Source organism: Rhinopithecus bieti, unplaced genomic scaffold (assembly GCF_001698545.2).
Source record: "Rhinopithecus bieti isolate Rb0 unplaced genomic scaffold, ASM169854v2 scaffold_7684, whole genome shotgun sequence".
In the NCBI taxonomy this organism is placed as follows: Eukaryota; Metazoa; Chordata; class Mammalia; order Primates; family Cercopithecidae; genus Rhinopithecus; species Rhinopithecus bieti.
In genome coordinates, this window is record NW_016806071.1 from 3,242,100 (window position 1) to 3,257,099 (window position 15,000).

Sequence of the window (15,000 nt, forward strand, 5' to 3'; positions counted from 1 at the left end):
AAAAAAAAAAAAAAAAAAGAAAGAAAGAAAGAAAATTTTAACCTCACTGCTTATCTATATTTCCTATTTTTTCTATAAGAAACACAAATTCTTTTATCTATTCTCTTTCTCTAATAGGACGAAAAACCAGAACTAAATAATATATTTTTCACATATTTATCCTAAAGTTAAAAAATACAAATTGTCTGCCGCACACGGTGGCTCATGAGGTCAGGAGTTTGAGACCAGCCTGACCAACATGGTGAAAGCCATCTCTACTGAAAATACAAAAGTTAGCTGGGCGTGGTGGTGCATGCCTGTAATCCCAGCTACTAAGGAGGCTGAGGCAGGAGAATTGCTTGAATCCGGGAGACAGAGGTCACAGTGAACCGAGATCATGCCACTGCACTCCGGCCTGGGCGACAAAGAGAGACTCTGTCTTTAAAACAAACAAACAAAAAAACCCAAAAACAAACAGTGCCACTGCACTCTGGCCTGGGCAACAGAGCTGAGACTCTGTATCAACAACAACAAAAAAAGCACAAACAAATATTCAATTGAAATTACCTGCTGATAATGGGGGAAATTTTTCAGAGCCTTGAAAAGTAGACAGGTGACCTCTGACAACAGGCGAACAGGCATCCCCTTGGCCAGGCCCTGGCGTGTTAGGTTGAGAGCGCAAGCACTGGCTGTGAACTGCACTGGCAAATCCAACGGGTGATTCCTCATTCCTACAGCCACAAGCTGAAGATGAACTCGTTTTTAGTGCATATGATGCCACTAATATTCTCTATGCTGTCTTGTCCATATTTTGGTTGGCAGAAATCTTCATTTATTGGGACAAGAACAGATTTTCCCTATTCCAAGCATTTATTCTTTAGTACATCAGAGTATTACAGCAAAGCCTTCTAATCCAAATGGAGTCACTATCTGTGCGACTTTGGCCAAGTCACTTCCTTTCTCTAGACCTCTGTTTCTTTATCTGTGAAATTAACTCAAAATCATTTATTGAGCCTCACTCCATACAAGCTACTGTGACAGGCGCTGCAGGGGACACAAACATGAGTGAGAGCCACTCATTAGCATAAAGCCTTGTGAGAGTAATAACACTGTGAGAAATGCCAAAAAAATAAAATGGAAGAAAAGCACCATAAAAGACGCATCAATGAAGTGATGTCTGAGGACAGTAATTATGGAGAGAGTGGTCATTTCTGGGAGAGAATCGAAAGAACTCATTGAGAGAACACATTTAGGCAGAGTCTCAGGATTTACACAGGAGGAGATAAATGTGGGGGCAAAATGGACAGGGTATTCATAGGGGAAAGAAGCGTGATAAAGAAAAACAAAGTGGAAAAAAAGGATGGGATAAATCCACCAACAGAGGAGAAGAATTTGAAACATGGTAAAACAAAACATTAGGCAACTTGAAGCTATACTGTGGAAGACCTAGAACACAAATGTAAAATGAGGGCATTGTTCCAAGCTTAGACCCCACCTGCTCTGCCATTCAGGGACACTGTGATCTGTTTCCTCTACTAGAGACAGACCTGGGATATACTTCTGCTATGGAAAATGACTTTTTTTGTATATTGCTAAATTGATTTTTCAGTTTCATTAGATTGCCATCATCTGCAATTTAGAAATCCAGAAACCAAAAGAAATGTGATTTTCACAAAAATTACAGAATCTTAGTATGAAAAGAAATTTAGAAAATCTAAATTCAGCCTAGGCAACATAGTAAGACATCATATTTATAGAAAAAACAAAAAAATAGCCAGGCATGGTGGGGCACGCCTATAGTCCCAGCTACTCAGGAGGCTGAGGCAGGAGGATCACTTGAGCCCAGGAGGTCAAGACTGCAGTTAGCTGAGATCATATCATGCCACTGCACTCCAGCCTGGGCAACAGAGTGAGAGCCTGTCTCAAAGAACAACAACAAAACAAACAAACAAAACAGAAGAACATTTAATTCAATCTCTTCCTTACAGATGGAAAAAAAGGCCCAGAATTTTTTATTTATTTTATTTTTTCGAGTTGGGATCTTGCTCTGTTACCCAGGCTGGAGTATAGTGGCACCATCATAGCTTACTGTAGCAGCCTCAAACTCCTCGGCTCACATAGTCCTCCAATCTCAGTCACCCAAGTAGCTGGGACTATAGGCATGTGCAACCATGCCCAGCTAATTTTTTTTTTTTTTGAGACAGAGTCTCACTCTGTCACCCAGGCTGGAGTGCAGTGGCATCATCTCGGCTCACTGCAAACTCCGTCTCCCAAGTTCAAGTGATTCTCCTGACCTAGCCTCCCCAGTAGCTGGGATTACAGGCACCTGCCACCAAGCCTGGCTGATTTTTGTATTTTTGGTAGAGACGGGGTTCCACCATGTTGGCCAGGCTGGTCTCGAACTCGTGACCTCAGGTGATCTGCCCACCTCAGCCTCCCAAAAAGTGCTGGGATTACAGGTGCAAGCCATGGCGCCCAGTCAGAGCTTTTTTTTTTTTTTTTTTCCTCTAAATTTTTGTAGAGACAGGGTCTTACTAATGTTGATCAGGATGGTCTTGAACTCCTGGCCTCAGGAAATCCTCCCATCTGGGCCTCCCAACCAAAGTGGTGGGATTACAGGTATGAGCCACCACAGCTGACCCAGAGTTTTTCTTTATACATCATTGCTTTTGAGCTGTAAATAAAGTTAATCTCCCATGCTGTAAAAATATCTTTTTTTGTTTTTTTTGAGTCTCGCTCTGTCACTAGGAGGGAATGCAGTGGCGCGATCTCGGCTCACTGCAACCTCAAGCGATTCTCCTGCCTCAGTCTCCCAAGTAGCTGGGACTACAGGAGCGCGCCACCATACCCAGCTAATTTTTGTATTGTATTTAGTAGAGATGGGGTTTCACCAAGTTGGCCAGGATGGTCTCAATCTCTTGACCTTGTGATCTACCCGGTTCAGCCTCTCAAAGTGCTGGGAAAATATCCATATTTTTAAGGAATTGCAAAAAATTATAAATAATAAAAGACAAGATTTTCTTAAGACCTTTCATTGTCATGTTTCACTAAAACAACTATGTTTCAAATAAACACATGTATAAAAGAAAATAAATAACTGCAGTTTTCTTTCCCAAGCCACTTAATGCTTGTAATTACATTTACAATAAAACGCATCCTTCCCTAAACCAAAGCTAAGTTTGGCTATATCAATAAAGGCAACTTTATGTTATTCACAAAACACTTTAAGTGGTAGATTTGGCCACCCTTTAATTATTTTTATTTTGTTCTGTGCTTATTTTCTTTCAGAAAGCCATGTGATCCTATTAGTCCCTTACTTAGACCAAATTTTAACTGTTTTGATTCAAATTTATTCCACATAAATCCAGATGCTCAAAGCAAAAGACACTTTGTCGGCTAAGCTTAACATTTGTTTCTTTGCTCTATGAGAGCACTTGACTCACTACAGAATAAAGCATATAATTTATTATATTCAGTGTGGTTCGTTAATAATTATTAATTGAACCAAGTTAAGAAGGAATAATAAAAATTGTCTTTCTTCAATTACCTTTAAAATAGCAGGCATGGTCACCTCCACTGAAAATGTCTCTGTGAATAGCCTGCAGAGAGCTTCCTTCATAAAACATGATCTGTTCCTGTATCGGCTCAGAGCTTCTGAAATCTGACTCATACTGGCTCCTCCAGCAACCTGAAAATAAAGACGTTACCAAATAGGTTTCACCATTCATTTTTAAGCACAGGGGTTTTGGGGCATCCAGTGTTTGAGACAATAATAACGGATGTTCAATTAAATATTCCAGGTGTTGGCCAGGTGGAGTGGCTCACGCCTGTAATTCCAACACTTTGGGAGGCTAAGGCAGGTGGCTCACCTGAGGTCAGGAGTTAGAGACTAGCCTGAACAATATGGTAAAACCCCGTCTCTACTAAAATTACAAATATTAGCCAGGCGTGGTGGCAGGCGCCTGTAATCCCAGCTACATGACAAAATATGCTGAGAGAAATTAAAGATCTAAATAAATGCAGAGATATACTGGGTTCAAGAATCAGAAGACTAGTGCCAGGCATGGTATGGTGGCTAATGCCTGTAATCCCAACACTTCAGGAGTCTGAGGCACAAGGGCTGCTTGAGCCCAGGACTATGAGATCAGCCTGGGCAACGGAGTGAGACCTCACCTCTATTTTTCAAAACAACAGGAGACTCATCGTTATTAAATGGCAATTTTCCTCAAACTGACCTATAGATTCAATGCAATCCCAACTAAAATATCAGTCGTCCTTTTTGTAGATATTGACAAGTTGTTTTTATGATTCATATGGAAATACAAAGAACCTAGAATGACCAAAACAATTATGAAACAGAATAACATAGTTGAAGAAGTCACATTACCTAATTTCAAGACTTCATATAAAGTTAGAGTAATCGGCCGGGTGCGGTGGCTCAAGCCTGTAATCCCAGCACTTTGGGAGGCCGAGACGGGCGGATCACGAGGTCAGGAGATCGAGACCATCCTGGCTAACACGGTGAAACCCCGTCTCTACTAAAAAAAATACAAAAAACTAGCCGGGTGAGGTGCCGGGCGCCTGTAGTCCCAGCTACTTGGGACATTGAGGCAGGAGAATGGCCTAAACCCGGGAGGCGGAGCTTGCAGTGAGCTGAGATCTGGCCCCTGCCCCCCCCCCGGGGGACAGAGTGAGACTCCGTCTCAAAAAAAAAAAAAAAAGGTAGAGTAATCAAGACAGTAGGCCGGGCGTGATGGCTCAGGCCTGTAATCCCAACACTTTGGGAGGCCAAGGCGGGCAGATCACCTGAGGTCAGGAGTTCAAGACTAGCCTGGCCAACATGGTGAATCCTCATCTCTACTAATAAGTACAAAAATTAGCTGGGCGTGGTGGTGCATACCTACAGTCCCACTTACTCAGGAGGCTGAGCTAGAAGAATCACTTGAACCCGGAAGGCGGAGGTTGCAGTGAGCAGAGATCACACCACTGCACTCCAGCCTAGGTGACAGACCGAGATTCTGTCTCAAAAAAAAAAAATATATATATATATATATACACACACACATATATATACACATACATATATATATACATATATATATATAGTATTGGTGTAGATAGACAAACAGATAAAGGTGGCTCACGCCGATAATCCCAGCACTTTGGGAGGCCGAGACAGGCGGACCATGAGGTGAAACCCCATCTCTTCCAAAAATACAAAACTACCCAGGTGTGATGGCACATGCCTGTAATCCCAGCTACTCGGGAGGCTGAGGCAGGAGAATCGCTTGAACCCAGAAGGCAGAGGTTGCAGTGAGCCGAGATCGCACCATTGCACTCCAGCCTGGGCAACAAGAGCAAAACTCCATCTCAAAAAATAATAATATTCTCACAACCTACCACATAGTAGGTACACAATAATCGTTAATTATTAAATAAGCTGTTTAAGGATTTTTTTATCTGTCTCCGTAACCCTAATGACTGGTAAAAATTCTGGTCTATAGCACAAGTTTAATAATATTCTAAACAAATGAAACAAAACTTATTTAGATAAGAACAAACCCTCAAGCCTTGCTTTGTAGTAAAGAAGTCAGAAGAGCCAGCATCCGTGGCCAATAGTCCCACAAATTGCATGGCAGGCCGCTGTTGTATAAATAGTTCTACCGCTTCATCAGTGATGCAATTGCCCCCAGAAATATCCAATGACACAACATTGGGCAGGATATCCTTCTGCTGTAGCAAATGAAAAGCTAGGTCTGATTTGAGTTGCCTGTGATCAGAAATATCAAGGTGAAGCAGACATGTAAGTCCTCTAATGACTGCAAGAATTTGTGGTTTGGTCATGGTCAGGCATTTTAGATAGTGCATTGTAAGAGACTTCAATCGATCCTTACAGGTAAGCAGTGCAGAAATATCAGTGACCAGAGTATTAGAGATATCTAAGCTTTCCAGTCTTGGTAACTGAGAAACATTAGCCAGGTCTTCAGTATGAAAACAAACGTTAAAAACACTTAAAATGCGAAGACCAGTGAGCTGACTAAAGAACAGTAATCTTGAATTTTGAGGGATGCTTGTCGAGTCTAACAGGAGACACCGGAGGTTTTGCTGGATCCAGCTATTGCTGCAGAGTCCACTTATGATGTCTGGAACTGGGAGGTCAGCATGCACTGCAGTAGCATTCAGTTCAATGAGCTTATGATGGCAGAAGGCTTTTATGAATGCAGCTGTAGAGAGTTTAGCTTTTTGGATATTGACCAGCTTCAGTTTCATTTGGTTGCTTCGGAAAATGCTTGCTGTTCTGTCAGTCAGCTTGCCTATAAAAGAACCAGAACCAACTTATAATGACGACTAGATCTCATGTCTTTCCAGGATAAAATGTGGCAAACAAGACAGATGCTAATAATAACAATAATGACAACATTTACTGCTCTGTGCTAGCATTGTTCTAAACTCCTTTAATAAGATGATTATCTCATGTACTCTTTGCATTAATACTATACAGGAATTATTATTACTACTATTATGTAGCTGAGGAAACTGAAACTTGAATAGGTGAGTATGTCAAAGAAATAGAAGACATAGAGCAGCAAATCACTCAAAATGTAGAACAACACTACTGGGACATAGTGCCTGTTAGGGGGCATGGCTGGAAGCAAGGATGAAGAGGATGGTAAAAGTCCTGTCCACAAAGCTAGGAAATTCAGACTTTTACCCTACGAACAATGAGGAACAATTGAAGACTTTTTAACCATAAAATGAATAGTCATCACATTTTTTTTTTTTTTTTTTTGAGACTGAGTTTCGCTCTTGTCACCCAGGCATGAGTACAGTGGCGTAATCTCAGCTCACTGCAATCTCCGCCTCCTAGGTTCAAGTGATTCTCCTGCCTCAACCTCCCCAGTAGCTGGGATTACAGGCACCTGCCAGCACGCCCGGCTAATTTTTGTATTGTTAGTAGAGACCGGGTTTCACCATGTTGGCTAGGCTGGTCTCAAACTCCTGACCTCAGGTGATCCACCCACCTCGGCCTCCCAAAGTGCTGGGATTACAGGAGTGAGCCACTGTGCCTGGCTGGTCATCGCATTTTGATGTAGCTTCTTTGAAAAAAAAAAAGGGCTATAATTACATTTTTAGAAACACCAATTTTGTGACAGAGTAAAGAATTTAGGGCCAGGCACAATGGCTCATGCCTGTAATCCCAACACTTTGGGAGGCTGAGGCGGGCAGATCACTTGAGGTCAGGAGTTGAAGACCAGCCTGACCAACATGGTAACACCCCGTTCTCTACTAAAAATACAAAAGTTAGCCAGGCGTGGTGGCACATGCCTGTAGTCCCAGCTACTCGTTGCTGAGGCACGAGAATTGCTTGAACCTGGGAGGGAGGCGGAACAGTGAGCCGAGTAGGTGCCACTGCACTCCAGCCTGGGGGACACAGACTAAGACTGTTGCTAACCAAAAAAAAAGAAAAAGAAAAAAGAAAAATTTAGGCTGTGCACAGTGGCTTATGCTTGTAATCCCAGCACTTTGGGAGTCCCAGGTATGTGGACTGCTTGAGCCCAGGTGCCTGGGCAACATGGGGACATGCTGTCTCTACAAAAAAAAAAATGTTGAATTAGCCAGGCATGGTAGTGCACACCTGTAGTCCCAGTTACTCAGGAGGCTGAGACAGGAGGATCACTTGGGCCCAGGAATTTGAAGTTATAGCAAACCATGACCACACCACTGCAGTCTAGCCTGGGCGACAGAGTGAGACCCTGTCTCAAAAAAAATAAAATAGGCTGGATGCGGTGGCTCACACCTGTAATTGAAGCACTTTGGGAGGCTGAGACAGGCAGATTACCTGAGGTCAGGAGTTTGAGATCAGGAGTTCGAGACCAGCCTAGCCAACATAGTGAAACCCATTTTTATAAAAATATAAAAAGTTGGCAAGGCATGGTGGCAGGCCCCTGTAATCCCAGCAGGAGGCTGAGGCAGGAGAAATGCTTTAACTTGGGAGGCAGAGGTTGCAGTGAGCTAAGTCATGGCAGTGAGTTAAGATCGCACCACGGCACTCCAGCCTGGGCAACAAGAGCAAAACTCTGTCTCAAAAAAATAAAAAATAAAAAAATAAAAGCAGCAGCATTCAATGAGGTAGGAAGAAAATCAGGAAAATATGATGACTCAGCTGCCCAGAGAAAAGTGCAGGACACCAAGGGATCAATTGGTAACATGATTCAGGAGTTTAGGATAAAGGGCTGGGAACTCTGGGGAATGACAGTAGAGGAGGTAAAATAAACCAAGGAAAATCACATAAGGAGTGTTCAGAGTGAGAAAAGTATCCAAGACAGGTCCTTAAGAAGCACAAAATACTTAAGGTGCAGAGAGAAGAACAGAAGGAAATTGTGGAAGAGTAATCCAGGATACAAGAAAAAAACAAAACAGAACACTACTCTAAACCAGAAAGGTGAAGGAGAGTAATGACCACTAAAAGTCAAACCAACAAGAAACTCTGACAATTTTTTTTTTCACTCTTGTTGCCCAGGCAACCTCTGTTTCCCAGCTTCAAGCGATTCTCCTGACTCAGCCCCCACCCCGCCCCCCGCCCCAGTAGCTGGGATTACAGGCATGCGCCACCACACCCAGAAAATTTTGTATTTTTAGTAGAGACAGGGTTTCTCCATGCTGGTCAGGTTGGTCTCAAACTCCTGACCTCAGGTGATCCGCCTGCCTTGGCCTCCCAGAGTGCTGGGATTGGCGTGAGCCAATGCGCCCTGCCAATTTTTTTTTTTTTTGAGATGGAGCCTCGCTCTGTTGCCCAGGCTGGAGTGCAGTGGCCAGATCTCAGCTCACTGCAAGCTCCACCTCCTGGGTTTACGCCATTGTCCTGCCTCAGCCTCCTGAGTAGCTGGGACTAGAGGCGCCCGCCACCTCGCCCGGCTAGTTTTCTGTGTTTTTTTAGCAGAGAGGGGGTTTTACTGTGTTAGCCAGGATGGTCTCGATCTCCTGACGTCGTGATCCGCCCGTCTCAGCCTCCCAAAGTGCTGGGATTACAGGCTTGAGCCACCGCGCCCGGCCCAATTTTTTTTTTTTTTTCTTTTAAGAGACAGAGTCTCACTCCTGCCCAGGATGCAGTGCAATGGCGCGATTATAGCTCACTATAGCCTCGAACGCCTGGTTCCAAGCAGTCTTCCCGCCTAGACCTTCCAAAGTGCTGGGATTACAGGCATGAACCACTGTGCCCAGCCACTCCTGATAATTTAACGGATCTAGGCAATGATCATCCATCTATGGCCACTGCAATCACAAAAACAAACCAACCTTATCAACTCCCTGAAGAAAGCACATAGCACCACACCAAGAGTGAAAAAAAAAAAAAAAAAACCGACATGAACTTGATCAAGCATCTACCTCCAACATTCAAGTGACAGGATATACAGGGATCGAAGGAACACGTCAAAATCATAGCACTTATATGACAAAATACCTATTGCAAGAAACTTTATACAACAAATGATCAGTTTTATAATCTGGGATTACAGGGGTGAGCCACCACATCCAGCTGTAGTTTTTGTATTTTTAGTACAGATGGGGTTTCACCATGTTGGCCAGGTTGGTCTCAAACTCCTGACCTCAAATGAACTGCCTGCCTCAGCCTTCCAAAGTGCTGGAATTACAGGCATGAGGCACCGTGCCTGGCCCATAATCAATTTCAGAACCTCAAAATTTCCATCACCTCAGAAAGAAACCTTGTGCCCGTTAGATTTTACTTCCTTTTTCTCACATCCCTCCAGCCCTAAGCAACCACTAGTCTATCTTCCATCTCTATGGATTTGCCTATTCTGAACATTTAATATAAATTAAATCATCCAATATGTGGTCTTGTGTGCCAAACCTTTTTCATTTAGCACATTTTTAAGGCTCACATTGTGCAACATGTATATCTGTACTCATTCCTTTTTATAGTAGCATATTCTACTGTACGGACATACCACATTGTATTTATCTGTTTTTCGGTTGATGGACATTTGTGTTGTTTTCACTTTTGGGCTATTATGAATAATATGGTACCATAAAGATATGTGTACAAATTTTGTTTTTAAACTTAAAAAAAATGTATTCTAAACTTTCTCTGCCCCATATGAATCTGCAGGAATGTGTAAAAGTTTCTATGTGGATATAAGTTTTCATTTCTCTGAGTGAAATTGCTGGATCAAATGGTAACTTGTTATCTTTTTGAGGAACGGCCAGACTGTTGTTTGTGGCTGTGCTATTTTACATTCCCGCCAGCAGTGTGCAAGAGTTTCTCCACATTCTCACCAAGGCTCATCTGACATTTTCATTATAGCCATCCTAGTGGATGTGAAATAGTATCTGTTGGGCTTTTAATCTGCATTTCCCTAATGACTAAAGGTGTTGAGCAACTTGTCATGTGCTTATTGGCCATTTGTGTCTTTTTTTTTTTGAGACAGAGTCTCTGTTGCCCAGGCTGGAGTGCAGTGGCGCGATCTTGGCTCACCACAACCTCCGCCTCCTGAGTTCAAGTGATTCTCCTGCCTCAGCCTTTATGCTACCATAAAGATATGTGTAAAAATTTTAGTTTGTGTTATTCTAGAAACTTGTCCCTTTCGTGAAAGTTATCGAATTTACTGGCATACACTTGTTCACAGTATTCCTTTCTAATCCATTTCATTTCTATAAGGTTAGTAGTTGTGTTCCCTCTTTCATTTCTTTTGCATTTTATTTTTGATACATAATTGTACATATTTGGGGGTATAGTGTGATATTTCTATATGTGTATATATATTGTGATCATCAAATCAAGGTATTTAGTATATCCATGACCTTACCCATTTATCATTTCTTTGTGGTGGGAACATTCAAAATCCTATCTATTTTGAAATATATAATACATTATTGTTAATCATAGAAACTCTACTGTGTAATAGGCCACCGGAATTTATTCCTCCTATCTAACTCTAACTTTGTACTTGTTGAGTAATCTCTCCCTATTTCCCCTTTCTTCTCCTCTCCCCAGCCTCTGGTAACTACTATTCTATTCTTTTCTTCTATGAGATCAACTTCTTTAGATTCCGTGAGTGAGATCATGTGGTATTTATCTTTCTGTGCCTGGCTTACTTCACTTAACATAATGTCCTTCAGGTTCATTTATGTTGCCGCACATGACAGGATTTTATTTTTTTTTATGGCTGAATAGTATTCTACTGTGTGCATATTCCACATTTTCTTCATACATTCCTCCACTGATAGACACTTAGATTGATTCCATACCTTGGCTATTATGAAGAGTGCTGCAGTATATTTTTATACATTCATTGCAAATCCTTTTCTTACCTTTCGATATTTCTATGCTACAAAGTTTGCGAATTTTTTCAAATTGTTGCAAATATCCAAAAAAAAACCTGCAGTATATTTATTGAAAAAGATTTGCATATGGGTGGATCTGTACAGTTCAAACTTGTGTTTTGCTCGGGAGGCTGAGGTGGGAAAACTGCTTGAGCTGAGGAGGTCAAGGCAGAAGTGAGCTATGATAGTGCCACTACACTCCAGCCTGGGCACCAGAGCAAGACCCCATCTCAAAACAAAAACAAAAACATTATCAAGCAGAATAAACAAACAAAACTAAAAAAGCAGTAGCACATAAAAATGACCAAGTGGGATTTGTCCAAGGGATACAAGGTTGGTTTAACATCCAAAAAGCAATTACGTAATATACAATATATAGGCCAGGCACAGTGGCTCATGCATGTAATTCTAGCACTTTGGGAAGCCATTGCACTACAGCGTGAGCAACAAGAACAAAACTGTCTCAAAAAAAAAAAGAGAAGCCGGGCACAGTGGTTCACGCCTGTAATCCCAGCACTTTGGGAGGCCAAGGCCGGTGGATCACGAGGTCAGGAGTTCGAGACCAGCCTGGCCAACATAGTGAAACACCGTCTCTGCTAAAAATACAAAAATTAGCTGGGCATGGTGGCAAGCGCCTACAGTCTGAGGCAGCAGAATCACTTGAGCTCGGGAGGAAGAGGTTGTGGTGAGCCGAGATCACGCCACTGCACTCCAGCCTGGGCAACAGAGACTCTATCTCAAAACAAAACAAAACAAAACAAAACATAAATGGCCAATAAGCACATGAAAAGCTGCTCAACACCATTAGTCATTAGGGAAATGCAAATTAAAAGCCCAACAGATACTATTTCACATCCACTAGGATGGCTATAATCAAAATGTCAGATGAGTCTTGGTGAGAATGTGGAGACACTCTTGGACACTGCTGGTGGGAATATCCATAGAGATGAAAAGTAGACTAGTGGTTGCTTAGGGCTGGAGGGATGTGGGAAAAAGGAAGTAAAATCTAACGGGCACAAGGTTTCTTTCTGAAGTGATGGAAATTTCGAGGTTCTAAAATTGATTATGGGCCAGGCACGGTGCCTCACACCGGACGTGATGGCTCACACCTGTAATCCCAGGTTATAAATAAATAAATAATAAAATGCCCTTTTTTTCCTTTCTTTTTTTAGCGGAGTTCTTTAAGCACAGCTACAATGGGAGGTAAGACTCATAACTATAATGAAAAGAATGGTAAACAAGACAATAGCAAGAGCATTTTGAAAAAGGTAGAGAGCAGGCCGGGCATGGTGGCTCACACCTGTAATCCCAGGACTTTGGGAGGCCAAGGCAGCCAGATCACCTGAAGTCAGGAGTTCGAGACCAGCCTGGACAACATGGTGAAACCCCATCTCTATTAAAAATACAAAAATCAGCCAGGCATGGTGGTGGGCGCCTGTAATCCCAGCTACTTGGGAGGCTGAGGCAGGAGAATCGCTTGAACCCAGGAAGTGGAGGTTGCAGTGAGCCAAGATTGTGCCACTATACTCCAGTCTTGGTGACAAGAGCGAAACTCCATCTCAAAAAAAAAGAAAGCTAGAGAGCAGATGGATAAGTGATAACTTAGTAAGTGAAGAGTGGAAAACCAAGTCAATAGCAGGGCTAGCCTAGAAGACAATTTCCATCACGGAATCCCAGAAAGAGTGAGTCTCAACTTCCAGACAAATGAAATGGAAATACTTTGTGAGAATCACAATAGGAACTGTGTGTGAAAGTGCTTTTCAAATAGTAAAGTACTGCAAGAGTTGACTTTAGAGAAGGCTTATCACTACCTTGCCAAGTCATCACCCTGAGAAATCGATCAGCTACTTCCTGAGGGAAACTCCAATGCTCCGGAAGGCACAGTGTTCCATCAGGTCTTTCAGAACACAGTTTCTCCAGGTTAGCAATCAGGACATTCAGGCAGATGTTGACCAAAGTGTAGGGAGATGCCTCTTCCTAGCAAACAAAACCCCGAACAAATTTTGTTAGAACACATCTGCAAAAATTCAACATAAAACTGGTCATGCCATACATATTCCATTTGATGAGGGTATGTGAAGAAACATCCTTCATACTTTGATAACGATTTATATGTAACGAAACCACCTCATTCCAATGTTAACTGAATGGAAAATTTAATCTGTTGTCGCTTCTGTTATACAGCTGTCCCTCAAAACCTGCAGGAGATTGGTTCCAGAACTCCCTGACCAGCATCCACAGATGCTCAAGTCCCCTTATATAAAATGGTATAATGTTTGCATATAACCTATGCAGACATTCTCATACACTATAAATCATTTCTAAATTACTTATAAGCACTAATACAGTATAAATGCTTTATATTGTATTGTTTACAGAATGACAAGAAAAAAGTCTGGACATGTTCAGTACAGATGCAGGTTTTTTCCCCCAAATATTTTCCATCCAAAGTTGGCTGAATTCACATATACTGAAACCACAGTCAGAGAGAACATATTGTATCTTGAAAAACATTAAGTTCTTTCTTTCTTTTTTTTGAAACAGGGTCTCACTATCGCCTAGGCTGGAGTGCAGTGGCACAATCACAGCTGAGTGCAGCTTTGACTTTCCCAGTCAGTTGATCCTTCCACCTCAGCCTCCTGAGTGACTGCAACTACAAGCCCATGCCAACCATGCCCAGCTAATTTTTTGTACATTTTATAGAGTCCCACTTTGTTGCCCAAGCTAGTCTCGAAACTCCTGGGCTCAAGAGATTCTCCCACCTTAGCCTCCCCAAGTGCTGGATTACAGGCATGAGCCACCACACCTGGCCCCAATATTAAGTTCTCTTAATCTTTTACTGATCACCTGTTCTGTGCTAGCCACTAAAAATACAGAGATGGGTAAGATACAGTTCTAGTCCCTTTAGAGTTAACATTTACTGAAGAATATGAACAAGAAATTGACAATTTCAATGCAACATTTGGAACACTTCAAGCAGCGATCACATGGTCATTCATTCAACAAATATGTATTCATTGATTATCATGTGTCTACTCCCAAAACTATTCACAACCTCAAATGGTGATACATTCAAGGTCCTATGAAAATGTAAGAAACTGACAGGAAGGTGAGGCTATAAAGTCATGTACAGACTCATGATTTTTGGAATTACAATGGTATAAAGTAGAAACCATACTTGAAGTTTTGAGTTTTGATCTCTTCCCGGGCTAGTGACATATAATATGATATTCTTTCTTTTTTTTTTTTTTTTTTGAGACGGAGTCTCGCTCTGTCACCCAGGCTGGAGTGCAGTGGCCAGATCTCAGCTCACTGCAAGCTCCGCCTCCCGGGTTCACGCCATTCTCCTGCCTCAGCCTCCCTAGTAGCTGGGACTACGGGCGCCGCCACCTCGCCCGGCTAGTTTTTTGTATTTTAGTAGAGACGGGGCTTCACTGTGTTAGCCAGGATGGTCTCGATCTCCTGACCTCGTGATCCGCCCGTCTCGGCCTCCCAAAGTGCTGGGATTACAGGCTTGAGCCACCGCGCCCGGCCTATGATATTCTTCCAATGCTGGTCAGCAGAGTGAGCTGCAGCTCCCAGTCAGCCACACGATCACAAAGGTGAACAAATACTACTTGATATCTTCTTGAACACTATGCCTGCTAAACCATCAACAAGTGTCAGTGGGCTCCAATG

At 42.4% G+C, this 15,000-nt stretch overlaps 1 protein-coding gene across 1 annotated transcript in view; it reads right to left on the reverse strand.

Moving 5' to 3' along the window:
- ZYG11A (zyg-11 family member A, cell cycle regulator) overlaps window positions 1-15,000 on the reverse strand; it is a 55,669-nt gene that overhangs the window by 29,815 nt on the left and 10,854 nt on the right. Inside the window, 4 exon segments of the mRNA XM_017874589.1 lie at window positions 495-723; window positions 3,527-3,667; window positions 5,542-6,293; window positions 13,134-13,299. Coding sequence (XP_017730078.1) covers window positions 495-723; window positions 3,527-3,667; window positions 5,542-6,293; window positions 13,134-13,299 — 1,288 coding nt within the window.